The sequence below is a fragment of the Myotis brandtii genome, unplaced genomic scaffold (assembly GCF_000412655.1).
Source record: "Myotis brandtii unplaced genomic scaffold, ASM41265v1 scaffold587, whole genome shotgun sequence".
Taxonomy (NCBI): domain Eukaryota; kingdom Metazoa; phylum Chordata; class Mammalia; order Chiroptera; family Vespertilionidae; genus Myotis; species Myotis brandtii.
Genome location: NW_005370207.1, coordinates 319,707 through 337,222, shown reverse-complemented (window position 1 = coordinate 337,222; position 17,516 = coordinate 319,707). Strand labels below are relative to the sequence as shown.

The 17,516-nt window shown below is 41.7% G+C and overlaps 1 protein-coding gene across 1 annotated transcript in view; it reads left to right on the top strand.

The window, feature by feature from the left end:
* Nucleotides 1–17,516, top strand: part of GRM8 (glutamate receptor, metabotropic 8) — a 368,615-nt gene that overhangs the window by 137,568 nt on the left and 213,531 nt on the right. Inside the window, exon 3 of the mRNA XM_005879182.2 lies at nucleotides 15,705–15,921. Within this exon, the coding sequence (XP_005879244.2) occupies nucleotides 15,705–15,921 (217 nt within the window). The remainder of the gene's footprint in view (nucleotides 1–15,704; nucleotides 15,922–17,516) is intronic.

Sequence of the window (17,516 nt, the reverse complement as noted above, 5' to 3'; positions counted from 1 at the left end):
AAAACCTACATTTTCAGTATTATTCATCCCAGTTTAAGGTAGATTCTATTAAATGCTATCTTGAGCTGCTTTAAACGGTCTCAAATTTTATTTCTTAGAGTTAAAAAAAGTAAAGGGTATCTAAAGAGGATGTCTCATCAAGTGGAAGTTTGAGATAGTATTTTTTGTTAAAGACAGGAGTGTCTGAAAGGGTTTTGCTTTGTTTTGTTTTTTTTGCTGCTTTGTTTTTAAAGAGGGCCCAATGATATTTGCATAGTCTCTGGAAAACCATTATGCAAACATTTACATATTTAGACTATTTAGAAAATTAGAGAGGATTGGAAAGACAATAAATGTCTTCATATATCTAAGTTATGGTCTATGAAAGAGGAGTTAGCTCTTCATAAAAAAAAGTAAAGTATATTTTCATTTAAGCACCAAAAATGTGGGAAGCATTTGAGAAGCAGTTTTACCAGGTAGTCTGCAGATATTATAAGTCAGAAATTCTGAGTTGTTTTACTGTCACTAGGAGGCAGTTAGTCAATAACACATATGGTCATGTATTGTATACAAAGTACTTTCCTGGCTTCCGCTAAAAAAGGACAGTGTATCCCAGAGTCAGCTCTCAAGCCCACCCTCTGATAGGGAGGAGGTGTAAGGAATGAATTTGATCTTCAAAATTCGAGTGCAAGAAAATTTTTTCTTCTATATTAGATAACTCTGGCACTGAGCTACATTGACTAGAGCAGTGATGGCGAACCTATGACACGCGTGTCAGAGGTGACACGCGAACTCATTTTTTTTGGTTGATTTTTCTTTGTTAAATGGCATTTAAATATATAAAATACATATCAAAAATATAAGTCTTCGTTTTACTATGGTTGCAAATATCAAAAAATTTCTATATGTGACAGGGCACCAGAGTTACGTTAGGGTTTTTCAAAATGCTGACACGCCGAGCTCAAAAGGTTCGCCATCACTGGACTAGAGTGTCAAGAAAGTCAATCATTGTTTCCAATGCTACAGAGATGTGCGCTGTAGAGATGCTCACCGTAGCCCCCAGGGGCTATTAAAGGAGGTGACTCCCTCCATTCCTTCAAAGGCAAGTGTAGGAAGAGGCTTCTTTGATGAGGTTTCTGGATTCCTAGGCACTGGAAGGGAGCAAAATGAAGAGCTTCACCATTCCCAGTCCCTGATGGATCACCGTTCTCTCTCCACTTCCATTTACAAATCCTCCTCCTCAAACCTTGGGTGATCTTCCTTCTGTAGATAATTCAGCTGTAGAGTGTCTGCAGGCTTCGGCTCCGCAATATGAGGACTGTTCATTCTCTGGGGCACACAAGCTTGATTGCTCTTGTGGAGGGTACACACACACACACATACGCACACACATACACACACATGAGAGAAAGAAGAAAAAAATATTTTTCACAGGTTGCCTACAGCAGTAAGAATCAGATAAAAATGAATATCTCGCTAAATTATCTTGCATATGAATACTGTAGGAAATATATTAATGACAAGGTATATTGCATCTTATATTGATACTCAGTCAGCCTTTGTCAAATTTTTATTTTCCAGAGAGTCATATATTATTTCCAAATAAGTGGGGACAATTTGCATATTAGCCTTTTATTATATAGGATTACATAGGATGTGGCAAAAGAGGCTTTGCAGGTGTAGTTAAGTTGAGGATCTTCAGATGGGGAGAGTATCCTGGATTATCCAGGTGGGACCAATATAATCACAAGAGTTCTTATAAGACGGTGGTTCTCAACCTTGGCTGCACATTAGAATCACCTGGGAATCTTTTTTAAATCCTGATTTCTGGGCCTCATCCTCTGGAAATTCTGTTTCTTTGTTATGGGGTGGGGCCACAACATTAGTAACAAAGAAACAGAATTTCCGGAGGATGAGGCCCAGAAATCAGGATTTTAAAAAGATTCCCAGGTGATTCTAATGTGCAGCCAAGGTTGAGAACCACTGCCTTAGGGGAAGTGAACATCATGTTCAAGGCACCAACTTCATCAGAAAGTGAACTTGAAACTTTTATATCTCCTCATGAGGACAACATCTAGACCGACCAAAATAATCCTTGCAATGAATGCACTTAAAGCCTTTGTGCATGATTTGGAAACTTTTCAAAAGAAAACACAGGGCTCCTGAGTATGCATTCAATGCTTTAAAGACTAGTGCAGTGCTTCTCCAACTTTATTGTGCCCATGAATCACCTGGGGAACTTGTTAAAATGCAGATTCTCATTCCGTACATCTGGGCTGAGATCCTGCAGTTCTAAGAGGCTCCCAGGTGATGCTGATGCTGTGGGTTTGCTGGCAACATTGAGCTGCAAGGTTGTAGAGAAAACTTCATTCCTACAGAAACTGTAGTCAATGCTGGTAAACTGATCTTTTGCAATATGAACCTATCTTTCATACCAAAACACATGGGTAATTATTTTCCTCTCAAGGAAACTTAGACCCAAATTTAATTTTTAGAAAGTCTTCATTTATTGTGGCTCACCTGGCCAATGAAAGATTAAGAAAGATGAGGACCAGCCAAGGCAGCCCGAAGTCATACAGCAGTGTATCACATAGGAGGAAAGCAAAGCGCATTTTTTAATGCTTTAGTGCTGACATGCTTGGGGGAGAAATTGAACCACAGTTGTGATTGCACAGCAAGGAAATCAGCAGAAGAGAAAAATTAGATGCTAGGTGATAGTTTAAAGTCAGCAGTGGTGGGACTGAGTGGGCGGGAGAGTTAATATTTTAAGTGGCTTATTTAGCAAATGATGCTAAGAATGTGCCCCAGCATCATTTTTTTTCTAATATAACAAATGGTAACTGATTATATTTTTGTACCCAAGTAAAAAAAAACCCACCAAAACCTCTTTATAGAAAAATTTGACTGTCCTAAGCAAATCATTGCAAGCTTTTTCCTACCTTAAAAAATACTTAAGAGATAGATTTTATTTTGAAATCCCAAGCTGCTTAAAAACTTTCTTCAGAAGGTATCAAAGAAGTATCTTTATTCCAGAATGCAGTAGAATCCTGGCAGTAGTAGTTAGAAATAATAAAATCAGCGAAGGACATGCTCCTTGTCCCTCTGGGATTCGGGGTCACTGGGCAGGGTGTTTAGAGGTGGACAGATCCGTTTATTTCTCTCTCCTCCTCCTGAGAGGTGCCGGAAATGTATATTATCTCATAAAAAGGGGGCCACATTATTCTTCTCCTGAGTTAATTCTAACCTGCTTCTCATGTCTTTTGAAATCATATCCGAAGAAGCCTTCACAGCCTGAGTGAACATGGAGCGCTTCCTTTTACTTTTCAATCACTTTTTACTTTCCTAAGGAAACAACTAGCTTGTAAGTAATATAAAGTCTACATTTATTTTTTGCTGGGTTCTTGCCTTAAAAGTTGTTTCTCTCCTATAGGCTTAGTTTCTGCTGGATTCATTCATTTTCTCATCCCCAACCTGTCCATTCGTTTGTTCATGTTTCCTGACCCTTACAAACCTCAGGACCTATGAGAACACAATGCAATTTCCTGCTGATAATTACCCAGTTGTTTTCTGAAATAGTTCCAATATGAGAACCCAAAATTATGCATATACCACTTGAAAATGCTGTGGGTAAAAAGCGCACAGGGAATGGTGGTCTTTGCTTTAATAGTATTCTGAGCTGCGGCCAGTTTTTAAAAGGAAGGACCTGTCAGTCAATCACCCCTCCTCCTCACTTCTACAAATTGGGCCGTTTACTCATCTGAAGGAAGTCTGAAGTGAGAGGCAGTGTGTGGCTGGTGTGGGGTGTTCATTCCCTTTTCTCCATTTTTCATGTGTTGGCTTAATGATACTTCTCCAGGGAAGCCTCCCCCGCGCCCCCAGATCAGATGAGTTACCCGGTTACTGTTAGCCCACACTGCTCTTTCCCAGCAGTCATTACAACTGCTGTTACATGTTTATTTGGGTGATTGTTTACTGAATGCCTGTCTTTTCCATCTGACCATATGGATGGTGGGGGTGGGAGGACCATGTGTTTACTGCCCTATCCTCAGCGCCTGTCATGGTGTCTGGCACATAGTGGGAGCTAAAATGTTGAATGAATAAATCGAAAAGGAACCATTAAAAAGACATTACATTCAATTTAACCTCTAATCAGAAAAAGTGCGTGTATTGAATTAACCTTTTTAATTTGGTTGTAACATTGCATAGGTACTGGTTATCATTTTCTAGAAATCACAGAGTTCTGAAATGCAAGGAAAGTACAAACAATAGTGTTCACTTTTTTTTTTTAAATAAGGAAAAGTTGAAGATCAGGAGAAGCCATAGAATTAGTTGAAATATTGAAGTCTCTTCCTTACAAACTAAAGGTTTTAAACCCAAGTTGCTATTAGAACTTTTTAAAAATATATATATTTTATTGATTTTTTTACAGAGAGGGAGGGAGAGGGATAGAGAGCTAGAAACATCGATGAGAGAGAAACATCGATCAGCTGCCTCCTGCACACTCCCTACTGGGTATGTGCCCGCAACCAAGGTACATGCCCTTGACTGGAATCGAACCTGGGACCCTTGAGTCCACAGGCCGACGCTCTATCCACTGAGCCAAACCAATTAGGGCTGCTATTAGAACTTTTGAATAAATATATGCCGGGTAGTTAGGCTTAAAAATTCCCCCACTACTAGCAACCTGATCAATTATAACAACTCTTTCCCTTAGGAGCTGCTGTGCTTTCTCATTGTAAAATGTAATTAGGAGATGTAAAAAAAAAAAGATTTATTAATCTTATTGGGTATAATTATGTTTGTTTACATGTAAATTCTTTCATGTTCACAGATTACTATTACTTGCCTTTCATTTTAAATAAACAGGCTAGAAGTCAAATATCATTACCAATTTGATTAAAATCATTACACTCTTAAAAAAGAAAGGATATTATTTTATTTTCCAAAGAAATTCTAATCAGTTGACCTAGTTTTAGGGTTGGAATTTCCCATAACCAAAATGTCTTAGTGTAGATATTCTGCCAAAAGTATTGAGATCAAGTTATAAAAAAGCAACATAACGTAGGAAACTGGAGATCTGTGCAGCCATTCATTGATGTATTCAAAGTGTCTCATGGTCAGTCATAAATGAGATGCTGGACAGATAGTGTCTGCCTGCCCTCAAATCTACCTTCTCTCTTTTGCCTTCTGTTTGTGGCCCTGGGGGGCAACTATCCAGACAACAGGTTCCCTTGCCCCTTGGTCTCCAGTGTGTTTGGTCATAGGGAGAGCCAGCAGGAGGTCAGGGAGGGAGGAGAAGTCAGGATATAGGTTTTTTTGATTCCTCCCTGTGGGGTTGGCTCTGTCCCTCCAGGGTGGTCACTTAAGAGAAAGATGACTTCTGTTCAAGACTCCTTCTCCCATCTCCTTAGCACCCCTCTTACTTTTACTGGACTGTGGCTTTCTGCTGCCATTCCCTGTACTGTAATGCTGCCACAATTTGAAAAGAGTCCCTTTCTGAGCCCTCCTTGAGTCATCCTAATTTGAGTGTACCATTTCCCTGACTCAGACAATACCCTTGAAAAAGTTGTGAGAAATGTATCCTTTTACAATTCAGTAGAATATCTAAATGGACTATCTGAAACCAAGAAATGACTTCATAAATGTAACATATTTATATGCTGTACTTTCAGGCATACATATGTACAAAGATGCACTCTTTAAGTTTTAAAATGTGCCTTCTATGACTTGATTTTCTTCATATTTGATGCAGAAATTTCAGATTCATCATCAGTAGCAAGCCATCTTTGATTTATTTACCTAGTGATGAGAATGAATTAACCTTGATTCTCCTCTCTCTGGTTGGCTTTGTTACTGGTGCTGTGCATTTGTTAGGAGGAAGGTTCTAGTGAGGGGTACAGTCTGCATCTTGGCCCATAATGGAATTAAACTTGTGACCTTAAACCTACTAGCATTATGCTACACTCAGCTACAGCATAACCAACCACAGGCCCATTTAGTGTGGGTATGGAGAGTTAGCTTATTCTGGATGAGCTGATGTTCGGAAGAAGGATAACAACAAAGTACAAGGCTCAGTAGTTGAGCATTGACCTATGAACCAGGAGGTCATGGTTTGATTCTGGTTGGGGCACATGCCCAGTTTGTGGGCTTGATCCCCAGTGTGGGGCATGCACGGGGCAGTGGATCAATGTTTCTCTCTCTTCATTTATGTCTCTCTCTCTCTCTCTACCTTCCTCTCTGAAATAAAAAATAATGTATTAAAAAATACAGTACAAGGAAATCTCTGTCTCTTTCTCCATGGCCTGCATGATTTCAATAAGCTTGCGCTCTCTCTCTCTCTCTCTCTCTCTCTCCCTCTCCCCCTCTCTCTCTCTCTCTCTCCCTCCCTCCCTTCCTCCATCTCTCTCTTTGCTAAGTTCCACCATACATCAAAATACAAAAATCTGTGTTCTTCCCTGAATCAACTGTGGGAATTCAACTGAGAAGATGAGAGGCAGGGACTGAATGTCACATTTGGAGCAGACAGGAAGCCTACTACCTGTCCATTGTGCAGTTGGGATTGCTTTGAGCAGGTCTTGGTTCTGGAGGCAGGAGGTCTGACTCCTTATCCTTATCTAGTTTCTGATTATAACTCATGTTTTTCCACAAGCAACTAGTAGTTTTAATACCAGAGAGCAGTCAAGTCTGCAAGGACAAAGTTAGTGGCTGTAATCATTCTCTCTGGATGTAGCTCTAGTCTACAGCAACAACAAATCCATCCCAGGACCAGGTGGCAGGAAGCTATGGCAGTGATGGCTGCTGTTGCTAAGGCCAACAGCACTGAAGGAGTGCTCAGGCAAGCACTACCCCCTGGGGAAAGAGCACAGCTTCCAGCTGATCTTTCGCTGGAGAAAACCAATGGTGTTATTGAGTAGCATGCCCATCCCACCCTGCCACCCTCCACCAGTAAGTTTTACAATCAATGGACAAGGTTGTTTGCAAAGATAAATGAAGCACAAAAACCTTTTGGCAGGATTGATGTGTGGCACTCAGGTCTAAATTGTCTTCTGTCTGCAAACCTGTCTTCGGATGTGTGCAAGTTTCTTACAGGAAGTCTTACATTTACTCTGATTCTGAGGGGCTTCCTCTGAGATGTGCTTTAGGTGGTTCATTGATCATCAGGGGTGTCTTGACTTCCTAAAGATCTTTGGCAAACCATAAACTGGGGGAAATGGATGCAAGATTGGTGCCATTTTGAGCAAACACAGAAAGTTTCAAACGTACCACAATGTTTTAATGCAAAACAGGAGGAAGCCTTAAAAAGACAGTTGGAGTGGAACCGGAACCTTCTTGGACACTGATTGAGTATTTATGGTGTCTTAAAGTCCCTCTGCCTCCTCACATCTCAGTTACACTCCGTCTCATCCTCCCTGTCGAGTACAGTCACACTCTGGCAGCAAAAGAGAGAAACAGCCTGTGTGAGGGAGAGAGAACTTGCGGCCCTGTCTAGAATGTCCATTACACAGATAAAGATGAAAGAATCTGTAACTTTGGTCTCTAGAGACAGATGGAAGGCCATGAGCTGTCAAAGTGTTTGGCAAGGTCGTTACGAAGTTTTCCTGGCCATGTTCAGCATTTCAAAGAGCTCCATGGCAGCTGTGTGCTTCCCTGTGATGTGTCTGCATGGATGTCACTGAATGTCCCTTACTTGATTTGGCCTGGAATTCTGTCACCTCAGCTTGGCAACAAAAGATATCTCATGCTGATCAGAAGCTTTAGCAAATGGATAGTGTTTTTAATAATGCAGAAATGAGAAATGTGTGACTTTTTGCTTAAATAGTTTTGTAGAAAAATCTTTCAAAATTGCATTGCATGGAGGAAAATAATAAAAGGGGTCCTTGATTGATGGAAAGACCAGTTTTTTTTCAATGAATATTTATTGAATCCCTACTATGTGTTAGAAGCCCATGTTACATTTGTAAACAACACAAGAAGTTCCCTGTAGGATCTCCATTTTAGTAGGGGAAACATGAGACACAAATTAACACAGGTTGAGATCAATGTAATGAAGGAAATAAGTAGGGTGATGAGTTACTAATGTGGGTGGGGAGACCATGTTAGGTGGGGTAGTCAGGGAAGACCTGTTTGAAGAGTAGACATTTGAGGTGAGGATGAAGGATGGGAAGCCTAGAAGGATTTAGGAAAAACATACAACAATAGGCATGAGGTGTGGAGAAGAAAAGGGGTGTGGCCGGATCAGGGAACTGGAAGGAAGCCAGGTGGCTGGACCAGGTGAGTGAGGGGAAAGGCAGCCAGATGCCAAATCACAAGGGTCCTGTGGCAAGAGGTGTGGGCTGTATTTTAAGAGCAAATTTCTCCACGTTAAGAGCAATGGAGAAATAAGTAAAGTACGTTGAGCAAGATTTTGATATGAACTGATTTTTCTTTTTTAAGATCAGTTCGGTTACTGGTGTAGAATGGATCTGAAAGGGGCAATACTGGAAACAGGAAGAACGATTAGGTGGTTGTAGAAATTCAGATATCACAATGCCTTCAACTGCAGTGCGGCGTTTTGCTCTGCCATCCCTGGGGCATGGCCTGAGATGGCGAATGGAACTGTAGACATGTCCTAGTTCTTGCCAGTGGGAAAGAGGGAGGGACTTGAGAAAGGCATGTCCTTTCCCTTTAAGGACACTTTTCAGAAGTTACACTCACCACCATGTTAGTGACCATAGCTGCAAAGAAGGGCTGGGAAATGTAGTCTCCTCCTGCGTGGCCAAGCCCTAGATAAAAATCTAGGTTCTATCTAGAAGTAGAGAGCTCTAGAGGACAATAACTTCTATTAAAAATATATTTTATTGGCATTTATATACACACAGTATATATATATTTTTTATTTTTTTGGTAGAAACCAGGACAATAACTTCTATTAAAAATATATTTTATTGGCAAGTATATACATTTATATACACACAATATCTATATATTTTTTTATTTTTTTGGTAGAAACCTATATTTGTGTGTACACACACACACACACACACACACACACACACACACACACATTTATCAAAATAGTCAAGTGGCTATAAATGAGTTTCTTTCGTTTGAAATGGAACTTCTGCTTCCTTGAGCTCCAAGTCAGACTTTTGGACTTTCTCAGAGTTTTAAGTCCAAGATTCACAGAATAACTAACTAAATGTGGATCAAGGTATTTGTTTTACTAGCAGCTGAGCAAACACCAAATAACTCCCCAGACATGCGGCTGTCCGTTAAAGACTGTAGTGGAAAGAATTCAGTGTGGACTTGAGGTAAAAATGGTGCTTCCTACTCCCACATCACTACTCAACCTCGGGGCCCACTCTGCCTGCATGGAAAACTTGAAGTCCACTCATTCAACTTGTGACCAGGGCTTCAGGCCTCTCTCACACACCTGGTTGTCAGTGGAATATGGAGAGGAGAGGGGTGGGATACCTCCCTAACACGTAGGCCCTGCCTGGTCTTACCCTGCAGAGAAAAGAAGCCTGGGGTGTGCGGTCAGCACTCTTGCCCAATAAATATAGAGCTCTGATCTCCCCTAAGTAAAAGGTGGAGATCTAGGTAGAAAATACGCATCCTGGAACTGCCCAAGAAGGCTGAGGAATCCCCTCTTCTGTGGGCTGAAGTGAAAATGTAGTAAGAGAAGGAGTTTTTCATAACTAAGACAATCAGAAAAGTGGAGGCTAAAGCAAAATTTTAAGGAGGGTATGGTGATGAGTATCTTGAGTTGGGCAATTAATTGCCTCAAAAATGCTTTATTTGGGTTATGGAAATATGGCTTTATTTTAAGCACACATCATATTATGAAACCTCAGCACAAGGAAGATAAGAAGTAAAAAAAAAGAAAAAGCAGCCCTGGCCAGTGTGGCTCAGTTGGTTGGGTGTCACCCGGTGCACCTAGGGCAGTGATGGTGAACCTTTTGAGCTCAGCGTGTCAGCATTTTGAAAAACCCTAACTTAACTCTGGTGCCGTGTCACATATAGAAATTTTTTGATATTTGCAACCATAGCAAAACAAAGACTTATATTTTTGATATTTATTTTATATATTTAAATGCCATTTAACAAAGAAAAATCAACCAAAAAAATGAGTTCACGTGTCACCTCTGTCACGCATGTCATAGGTTCGCCATCACTGACCTAGAGGCTGTCTGTTCAGTTCTCAGACAGGGCACATGCCTGGGTTGTGGACTCCATCCCTGGTTGGGAATGTGCAGGAGGCAGCCGATTGATATTTCTCTCTCACTGATGTTTCTATCTCTCCCTTCCCCTCTCTCTAAAAAATCAATAAAAAATATCATTTAAAGAGAAAAAGAGCAAAATGTCAGGTGTTTTCAAATAATGCAAGTGGATGCCTTAATGTACTGAAAGAGAAAAGAAAGGAAAAACATCATGTAAGGACAGTGGCAGAGAAAGCTGGGTGGGACAGTGGATGGAGAAGGGCTAAGAGGTTAGGGCAAGTTTGAGGGTAGGGGAGGATGGCAACGATGTCCCTTCCACAGAAACCTGGAGGAGAGGGCATGTTATTAGGCCTCTGGCACACTCAAGGGGTAATTCAAGGAATGTTAACAAAAGAACTATTTATAAGGTGTGGGCACAGTGAAAGGAACCAGCACAGGCCGAGGAGGCACTCAGGTACTGGCAGCAGTGGCAGGACCTGAAGGGACAGGGTAGAGAGTGGTTCCTGGAACCTGGCAAGAGCATTTTTTAAAAAAAAATATATTTTTATTGATTTCAGAGAGGAAGGGAGAGGGGGAAAGAGATACAGACATCACAGATGAGAGAGAATCATTGATTAGCTGCCTCCTGCACATCCCCTACTGGGGATGTGCCCGAAACCAAGGTACATGCCCTTGACCGGAATAGAACCTGGGACCCTTCAGTCCACAGGCTGACGCTCTATCCACTGAGCCAAACCAGTTAGGGCCCTGGCAAGAGCTTTAGCTGCCGATGAGGGTTCGGGTAGAGAAACACTGGGTTAGTGGGGAAGGAGATGGGGAATTCAATGTTCTGACTCCCGTCTCCTCCTTCTCTCCAGTCCCTCATTGTCTCCCACTGGCTGGACTCACTGAAAACCTGAGGCAAGGGACCCGGGTGCTGCAGTCAGTCATAGAGCACCTCCTAGGACACACAACAGGGCAGAGAAGGATCGAGAGGGATACAGAATACAGCCTGCGCAGTGTTTTGGTGGAATGCAGGGTAGGAGGTTGTGGGAAAGAGGCTGTACCAAAATTCCTGCCACACTTTAATTAATTAATTGCCTCCAAACAGTCATTGAGCTTTTCCTCTGCCAGGTGCTGGGGATACCAACAAAATTGACAGAGACTTTGTTCCTGAGAGGCTCATAAGCCATTGTGGTTCCTAATGTCAGATGATGGAGACTATGGGAGCCAGGGTGTCTGAGAGAGCTAGTGGAAGCTTCCCAAGGAGGTAGACATTGCTTTGTGCAGAAGATCTCCAAGCGAGGGAGAGAAGACAGTCAACACAGGGACTCGAAGGGGCAGGGTGCTGTCAGGGTGTGGCAGGGAAGACGTGAGGTTGGAATGAGGATGGGACAGAGTCTGATATCTGGACTCCATGAACCAGGCTGGAGTTTGGATATTATGCTTTGAGTGGGCAAGTGGGAGTTAACAGAGTTTTATGTAGGGTGTTACTTCTTCCAAAGGACGGGAGCGCTGATGCAGAATGCTTCCCCTAACACCTTTTCTTTTCCCAATCATTTCCCTCTCTACTTCTATTCCCCACTCACCACCTTTTTAGTGTTGTTGTTTCTGGTAGAGGAAAGCTCCAGGGCGAAGGGATTAATTAGGATGGATTTAATGTAGGGAAAAGAAAAAGAAACATTGTAGGTTTATAAAAAAATTCCACTTGGGTTGCCAGTAGGGCTTTAATTGGAGGGAGGTGGAAATACTGGGGATGCTGGCACAGAGACTAAAGTGCATAAGGAGCCAATGCTTTGTGGTCAGCCACAATAAAATAAGAATGAGGTATGATTTCATGACAACTTGAAAAGTTGTCTTAAAATACTATCCACATACCCTGATGTCTATTATTGTAGATGGCAACACAGCAAATGTTGAACAAGTGGAAACACAGACACGTACTCTCACACCACTTTTCCCACAAGATGATAGGCAAAGAGAAAACTCTTCAAGAGTTTGGGGAGAAAGTCCTTTATCCAATTAGTCCAACAGCCATCTTCTATCTGCACTTTTATTTTATACCCCCTTTACACCTGTTTAATTAATCCTAAACACGATGCTGACTGCTAATTAAACAGCCCTGAAAGTGACTGACTGAAGGTAGTAATTTGAGATAATTAGTTTTGGGTTCAAACACTCAATTTTCACACATTGTGCTCCTTTTTAGAAAGGGGTGGCTCATTATTATAGGCAGGGTGGGGGCTGTGTAAGGCATTTTACTAATGGACTCTGAGTAGCTCCTTGGCTACTGGACTCTGGCTAATCCTCTGTGAAAGGTAATTCAAGGAAAGTTAACAAAAGAACGATTCTTAAGGTGTGGGCACAGTGAAAGGAACCACCACATGACGAGGAAGCACTCAGGTACCAGCAGCAGTGGCAGGACCTGAAGGGACAGGGTAGAGAGTGGTCCCCGGAACCTGGCAAGAGCTTTAGCTGTGGATGAGGGTTTAGGTAGAGAAACACCAGGTTGGTGGGGAAGGAGATGGGGAAATCAGTGCTCTGACTCCTGTGGGACTCACCGAAAGCCTGAGGCAAGGGACCCAGGTGCTACAGTCCTAGAGCACTCCTAGGACATGCAGCAAGCAGGGCAGAGAAGGCATGGCAAGGAAAGATGCCATATCATTTGCTATAGAATGCTCCCCTATGCACACGTGCGCGTACACACACACACACAACACACACACCACACACACACACACGCCACATTCATCTTCACAGAATTCCTCCCAAACTGAAGGTCAAGCTGCTGAATATGTTTCATTGGAACACAGAAATGCACATGCTCTTGATCTTTGGGAAAGTTTTACCTAGTGAGGGGTAGCTCTCACTGAGTCATCTATTGTCTACTTCCAAGGTCCTCTAGAAGCAAGCAAAAAAAGGTGAAAAAGGCCAAGATTTGGTGTGTGGTTAGACATGTGGAGGTGTGTCCTTGCTGAGTAGTCATGTATTACAAAGGCACAAAGACTAATCAAGGGAATAGCCTGCTGAGACGTGGCCAGTGTATCTGGCAGAGAAAGCAAAGGAGGCAGGTCAGACTCGTTTTTTGTGGACCCACAGTGTTAACAAGCAAGTTAACTTGGTCCCACTAGGATATTAGGACCAGGAAGAATTGGGGTTACATAGGCTAACTCATTGTTATAGTCAATATAGAGAGATAGAGGTTGTACAGGAGCTGGATGGACCGTGCAGCACCCTGGAGAGCTCCAAGCACATTCTTTTACTTCTGCTTCCTTTGCAACTCGGGCTTGCTTTTTAAATCTTGAGAAGTTCAGTGTCACTTCACTGGCCACCATTATGGAGCAGGACTCTCTAGATCAAAGGAACCCAGATGTTGAGAGCTTTACACAGATGTGAAGAGGAGAATCAAAACCTTATATGGATTGGGAATCATTGGCCAGGGGGTGGTGGGTGAGGGTTGGATCCCAGAGTGTGCAGGCCTGTATGGGAAGATGGAACTGCAGGCTCTCTGACACCAGGGCACTGATATTGGCTGCAGGATCTGGTGGAGAGCAAAGTTAATTGTTTTATGTACGAGCCAAACTTGCATCTTCAGTTAAGCACCCTGAGTTAGGGCACCTTGTAGTCATTTTGGCCTCTGAACTTTCACACCTCAGCATGGTGGCAGAGGGGTGATGAGATACACAGTTGCACAGCTCACCCTCCCAAATTTCCTCTCTCCTTTTACTCTTTATAGTTTTCTTGGGTGAGCACACACTTTACCGCCTCCACTGTGTTTCCACCTTTCTTCATCTTCAGTCCCAAAGACACTCAAACTGCAGATCCTACAATATTATTGCCCACTATTTAGAGGCTTTCATTCATCTCCCAAGAATCTCAAAAGAGGCAAATCAAAAGTTAAACTTATTTTTTTTTGTCTGACAAATCTCCTTTTTAAAAAATATCTATCTTGGTAAACAGAAAATATCAGGGATCTTAGTGGCCAAAGTCATACAACTGAGAGTCATTGCACATTTATCCTCCTCACCTGCACCTTTCCTTGTCTTTCAGGTACATATAGGTTCTACACCTTTCCTTTCCCCCCTTCATCACCCAGCTTCTATCCAGCTTTGCAGTTTCATCTCGACAGTCCTGCCCTACTGCCCTACTTTCCTGCCATCTGAAAAGCTGCAGTCCCTGGGTCTGCCATGCCTTAGCCCACTCTGTGCCATTGGACATGCTGTTCCTGTGGCTGCAATGTCCTGTCCTGCCTTGTTGGCCAGATTCTCTGCATCTCCTGTACCCCCTCCGGACTTCATGTGCTTCCTTGTACTTCTTTAGCAACATGTTTTCTTCTGTGAGACTGAGAGTCCTCACTTGGATATATGAATGAATGTTACATTTTAAAAGTTTTTTAGGGGGAGATTTGTGGCATGTAGCTAATTTGTTACTCCGTTTGAATATAGTTAGGAGAAACGACCTAGGATTTCTAGTTTTGAAAATCTTCTAGCATTTCACCTCCTTTATATCAGGAAGTCTGCTTTCCCAAAGAAGTTATTGTATGGGTTTCTGTTTTGTAATGTTCTTTTGGGAAGCTGGAAAAATGTTTCTTATTAGAAGATACATGGTTTGCTATTCCCAAAACTTTTTGTGGTACTCAAATTTATATTAATAATCAGTGAATAGACTTGCAAAGCTATTTATCTCTTACATAAAAGGCCTGTGACCATGACACCGTCACATCATCACGCCATCGTGACCAAACAAGCAGTGGCTCTTGTAGCGGGCGGGGTGGGGCGCAAGCTACTAGTGGTGGGGAGCTACCAGCGGTGGAGAGCTACAAGGAGCAGAGGGCAAGGTGGCCAGCTGAGGCAAGCTGAAGTGAGCTACTTGTGCACGGTGCGCACTGGGCCTCTAGTTTAAAATAATTTATCAAAAATATAATCTTAAAACTGAAATATTAAGTGTACAAAAAAATCTCATATTAAAATCTGTTTTTCATTGTGTAGCCTTTCTGCCCTAAAGCTAAAACAGTGTCAGAGGTTGACCTTTTCTGATGCATGTCTACACCTTCACTGCTGCCTCATTTCTGCACAGATCTTATCACAGACAGAACAAAAAAGCAACAACAACAACAATAACAAGCATAAATATTTTGCCTTGCTTTCAGAAATAGTGGAATCTGAAGCAAAACTACATTTTTTTCTTGTTATTTAGAAATGTTCCTTCACTGCTGCCTCATTTCTGCACAGATCTTATCACCTACAGAACAAAAAAGCAACAACAACAACAACAAGCACAAATATTTTGCCTTGCTTTCAGAAACAATGGAATCTGAAGCAAAACTACATTCTTTCTTGCTGCTTAGAAATGTACTTTGAAAGAAAGTGAGCCTACAGACCAATGTAAAAGACTTTCTAATTACATTGTTGCTCATAAAACCTTACTTCAGCTTCAGGTTGCTGTATCTAGGTTTCTGATATAGTGTTGGCTGTCCAGTCTCTTGTGACAATCCATCATTCCGGATGATTCCTCATGGGTTGAAATGACCTGTCCTTTGTTTTGCAGATACCTCAAATCAGCTATGCATCCACAGCCCCTGAGCTAAGTGACAACACCAGGTATGACTTCTTCTCTAGGGTGGTCCCGCCTGACTCCTACCAAGCACAAGCCATGGTGGACATTGTGACGGCCCTGGGGTGGAATTATGTTTCGACACTGGCTTCTGAGGGCAACTATGGAGAGAGCGGTGTGGAGGCGTTCACTCAGATTTCGAGGGAGATTGGTAAGCATTTATTTATTGGTGATTGTGTTTGGAGGTGACAGGTTGCGGGAGTCCTTTCACCTCCAAGCACTTTGTGATCTGTATGGAGTAATTAGAGCTCCTACGGATGCGTGACCTGGGCTGTCCATTCGAGGGAGAAGCTGGGTTTATTATAAATGTTTGTGTTGTTCATGGCCCATCAAGGTGACACTTCGGTGCTAATTCAGGAATTAGAGCTTCTGACTCAGGCAGACATTTTTAAAAGTTGTCTGTTTTGACAAGGGAGTTTGCTGGCGCAGAAGAGCCACTGTAAATTTGAATAAATGACATACTTTCTGATTGTTCTAGATGGAAGTTTACATTACCAAGTCATTAAATTAAAAAAAAAGGCAGTGGAATTTACATCGAACTCTAGAGGGATTAAGACTGGTAATCATTTTAAAACAATACTGAAGGAGCCCCCAAGGCTATGCTTCAGCGATATTGTGATTGTCATATTTGACTTCTTGCATTTTTAGTCTTACCTTAAACACTGAAGCTTACAGTGGGATGAAGGGCAAACTGTAAAAACGTGGGTTAGAACAAGGTGCTGATGAACTCCATTCTGGGTTTTTTCAAGGTGCTTATCCAAATCTCTACAGGCGTCTCACCAGGTGCATGTTTACTTATGAGGTTGTAAATCCATTCCACTATGTAGGAAAGAAGCAGAGCAACACAAAACACGCTTAGAGGACAAACCTTATTGCTGATTGGTCAATAACACAACTTCGTCGTTGAAGGGAGATATATTACTGTTACTTAACAAATACTCTTAAGAACTACTGAATAAAATTTACATATTTTTTCCTGTAAGCGTAATATTTTGTGGAAAAAGGAAAGTGCCTATTGGTGATTTTGAACTTGAGAGAAGAAACTATGTTGATAATTTCTTGTCTTTCTTGGAGACTTCAACTCAGGAAAAGATCATGGGAGTGATTTGGACTTATCCATAATTAGCAAGGACAAAGGGTTGTTGGAATAATTTATTGGAATAAGGTCTTCTCTTGAAAGATTTGCAGATGCCTGGGATCTGTTTTGCATATAATAGGGCATGAAGATTTATTTTACACATTATTTGGTATGTTTATAATTTGTTCCAGTACCGTGTTGCTGCATAAGGGCTAGAAAAGGCAAAAAGGCCTGGTGTTGCTGGACAGATTGGATTCACTGATTTAATCAGCCAACTATTCACACCTGTTGTTAAGTGTCCACGGTGCCATAATGTTTGCTCTTTGGAATTTAAAATTATATCATTATTGCTATAAAAATGATTCAAAACACTTTAAATGCTGGCAAGTTATATTACCTTCTTGGATAAGAATGCCAAGTTTGTCTTTAGAGGAAATGCTCACTAAAATGAAAATAATAGCTTCTGGAATTAGGATTAATGCATTATTTATGTAGCGGATGTCGGTTCTCACCAGAATGGTAATTCCACAAGAGAAAGGAAACTAATAGAGTATGTATTGAAATTTGAAGTCTTCTGTGGCGATCCTATGTACTCTTCAACTATAGGACACATTTTGTGTGCATGAAACAGATGACTATGAAAAATTAAATACGGGACACAATCTCCC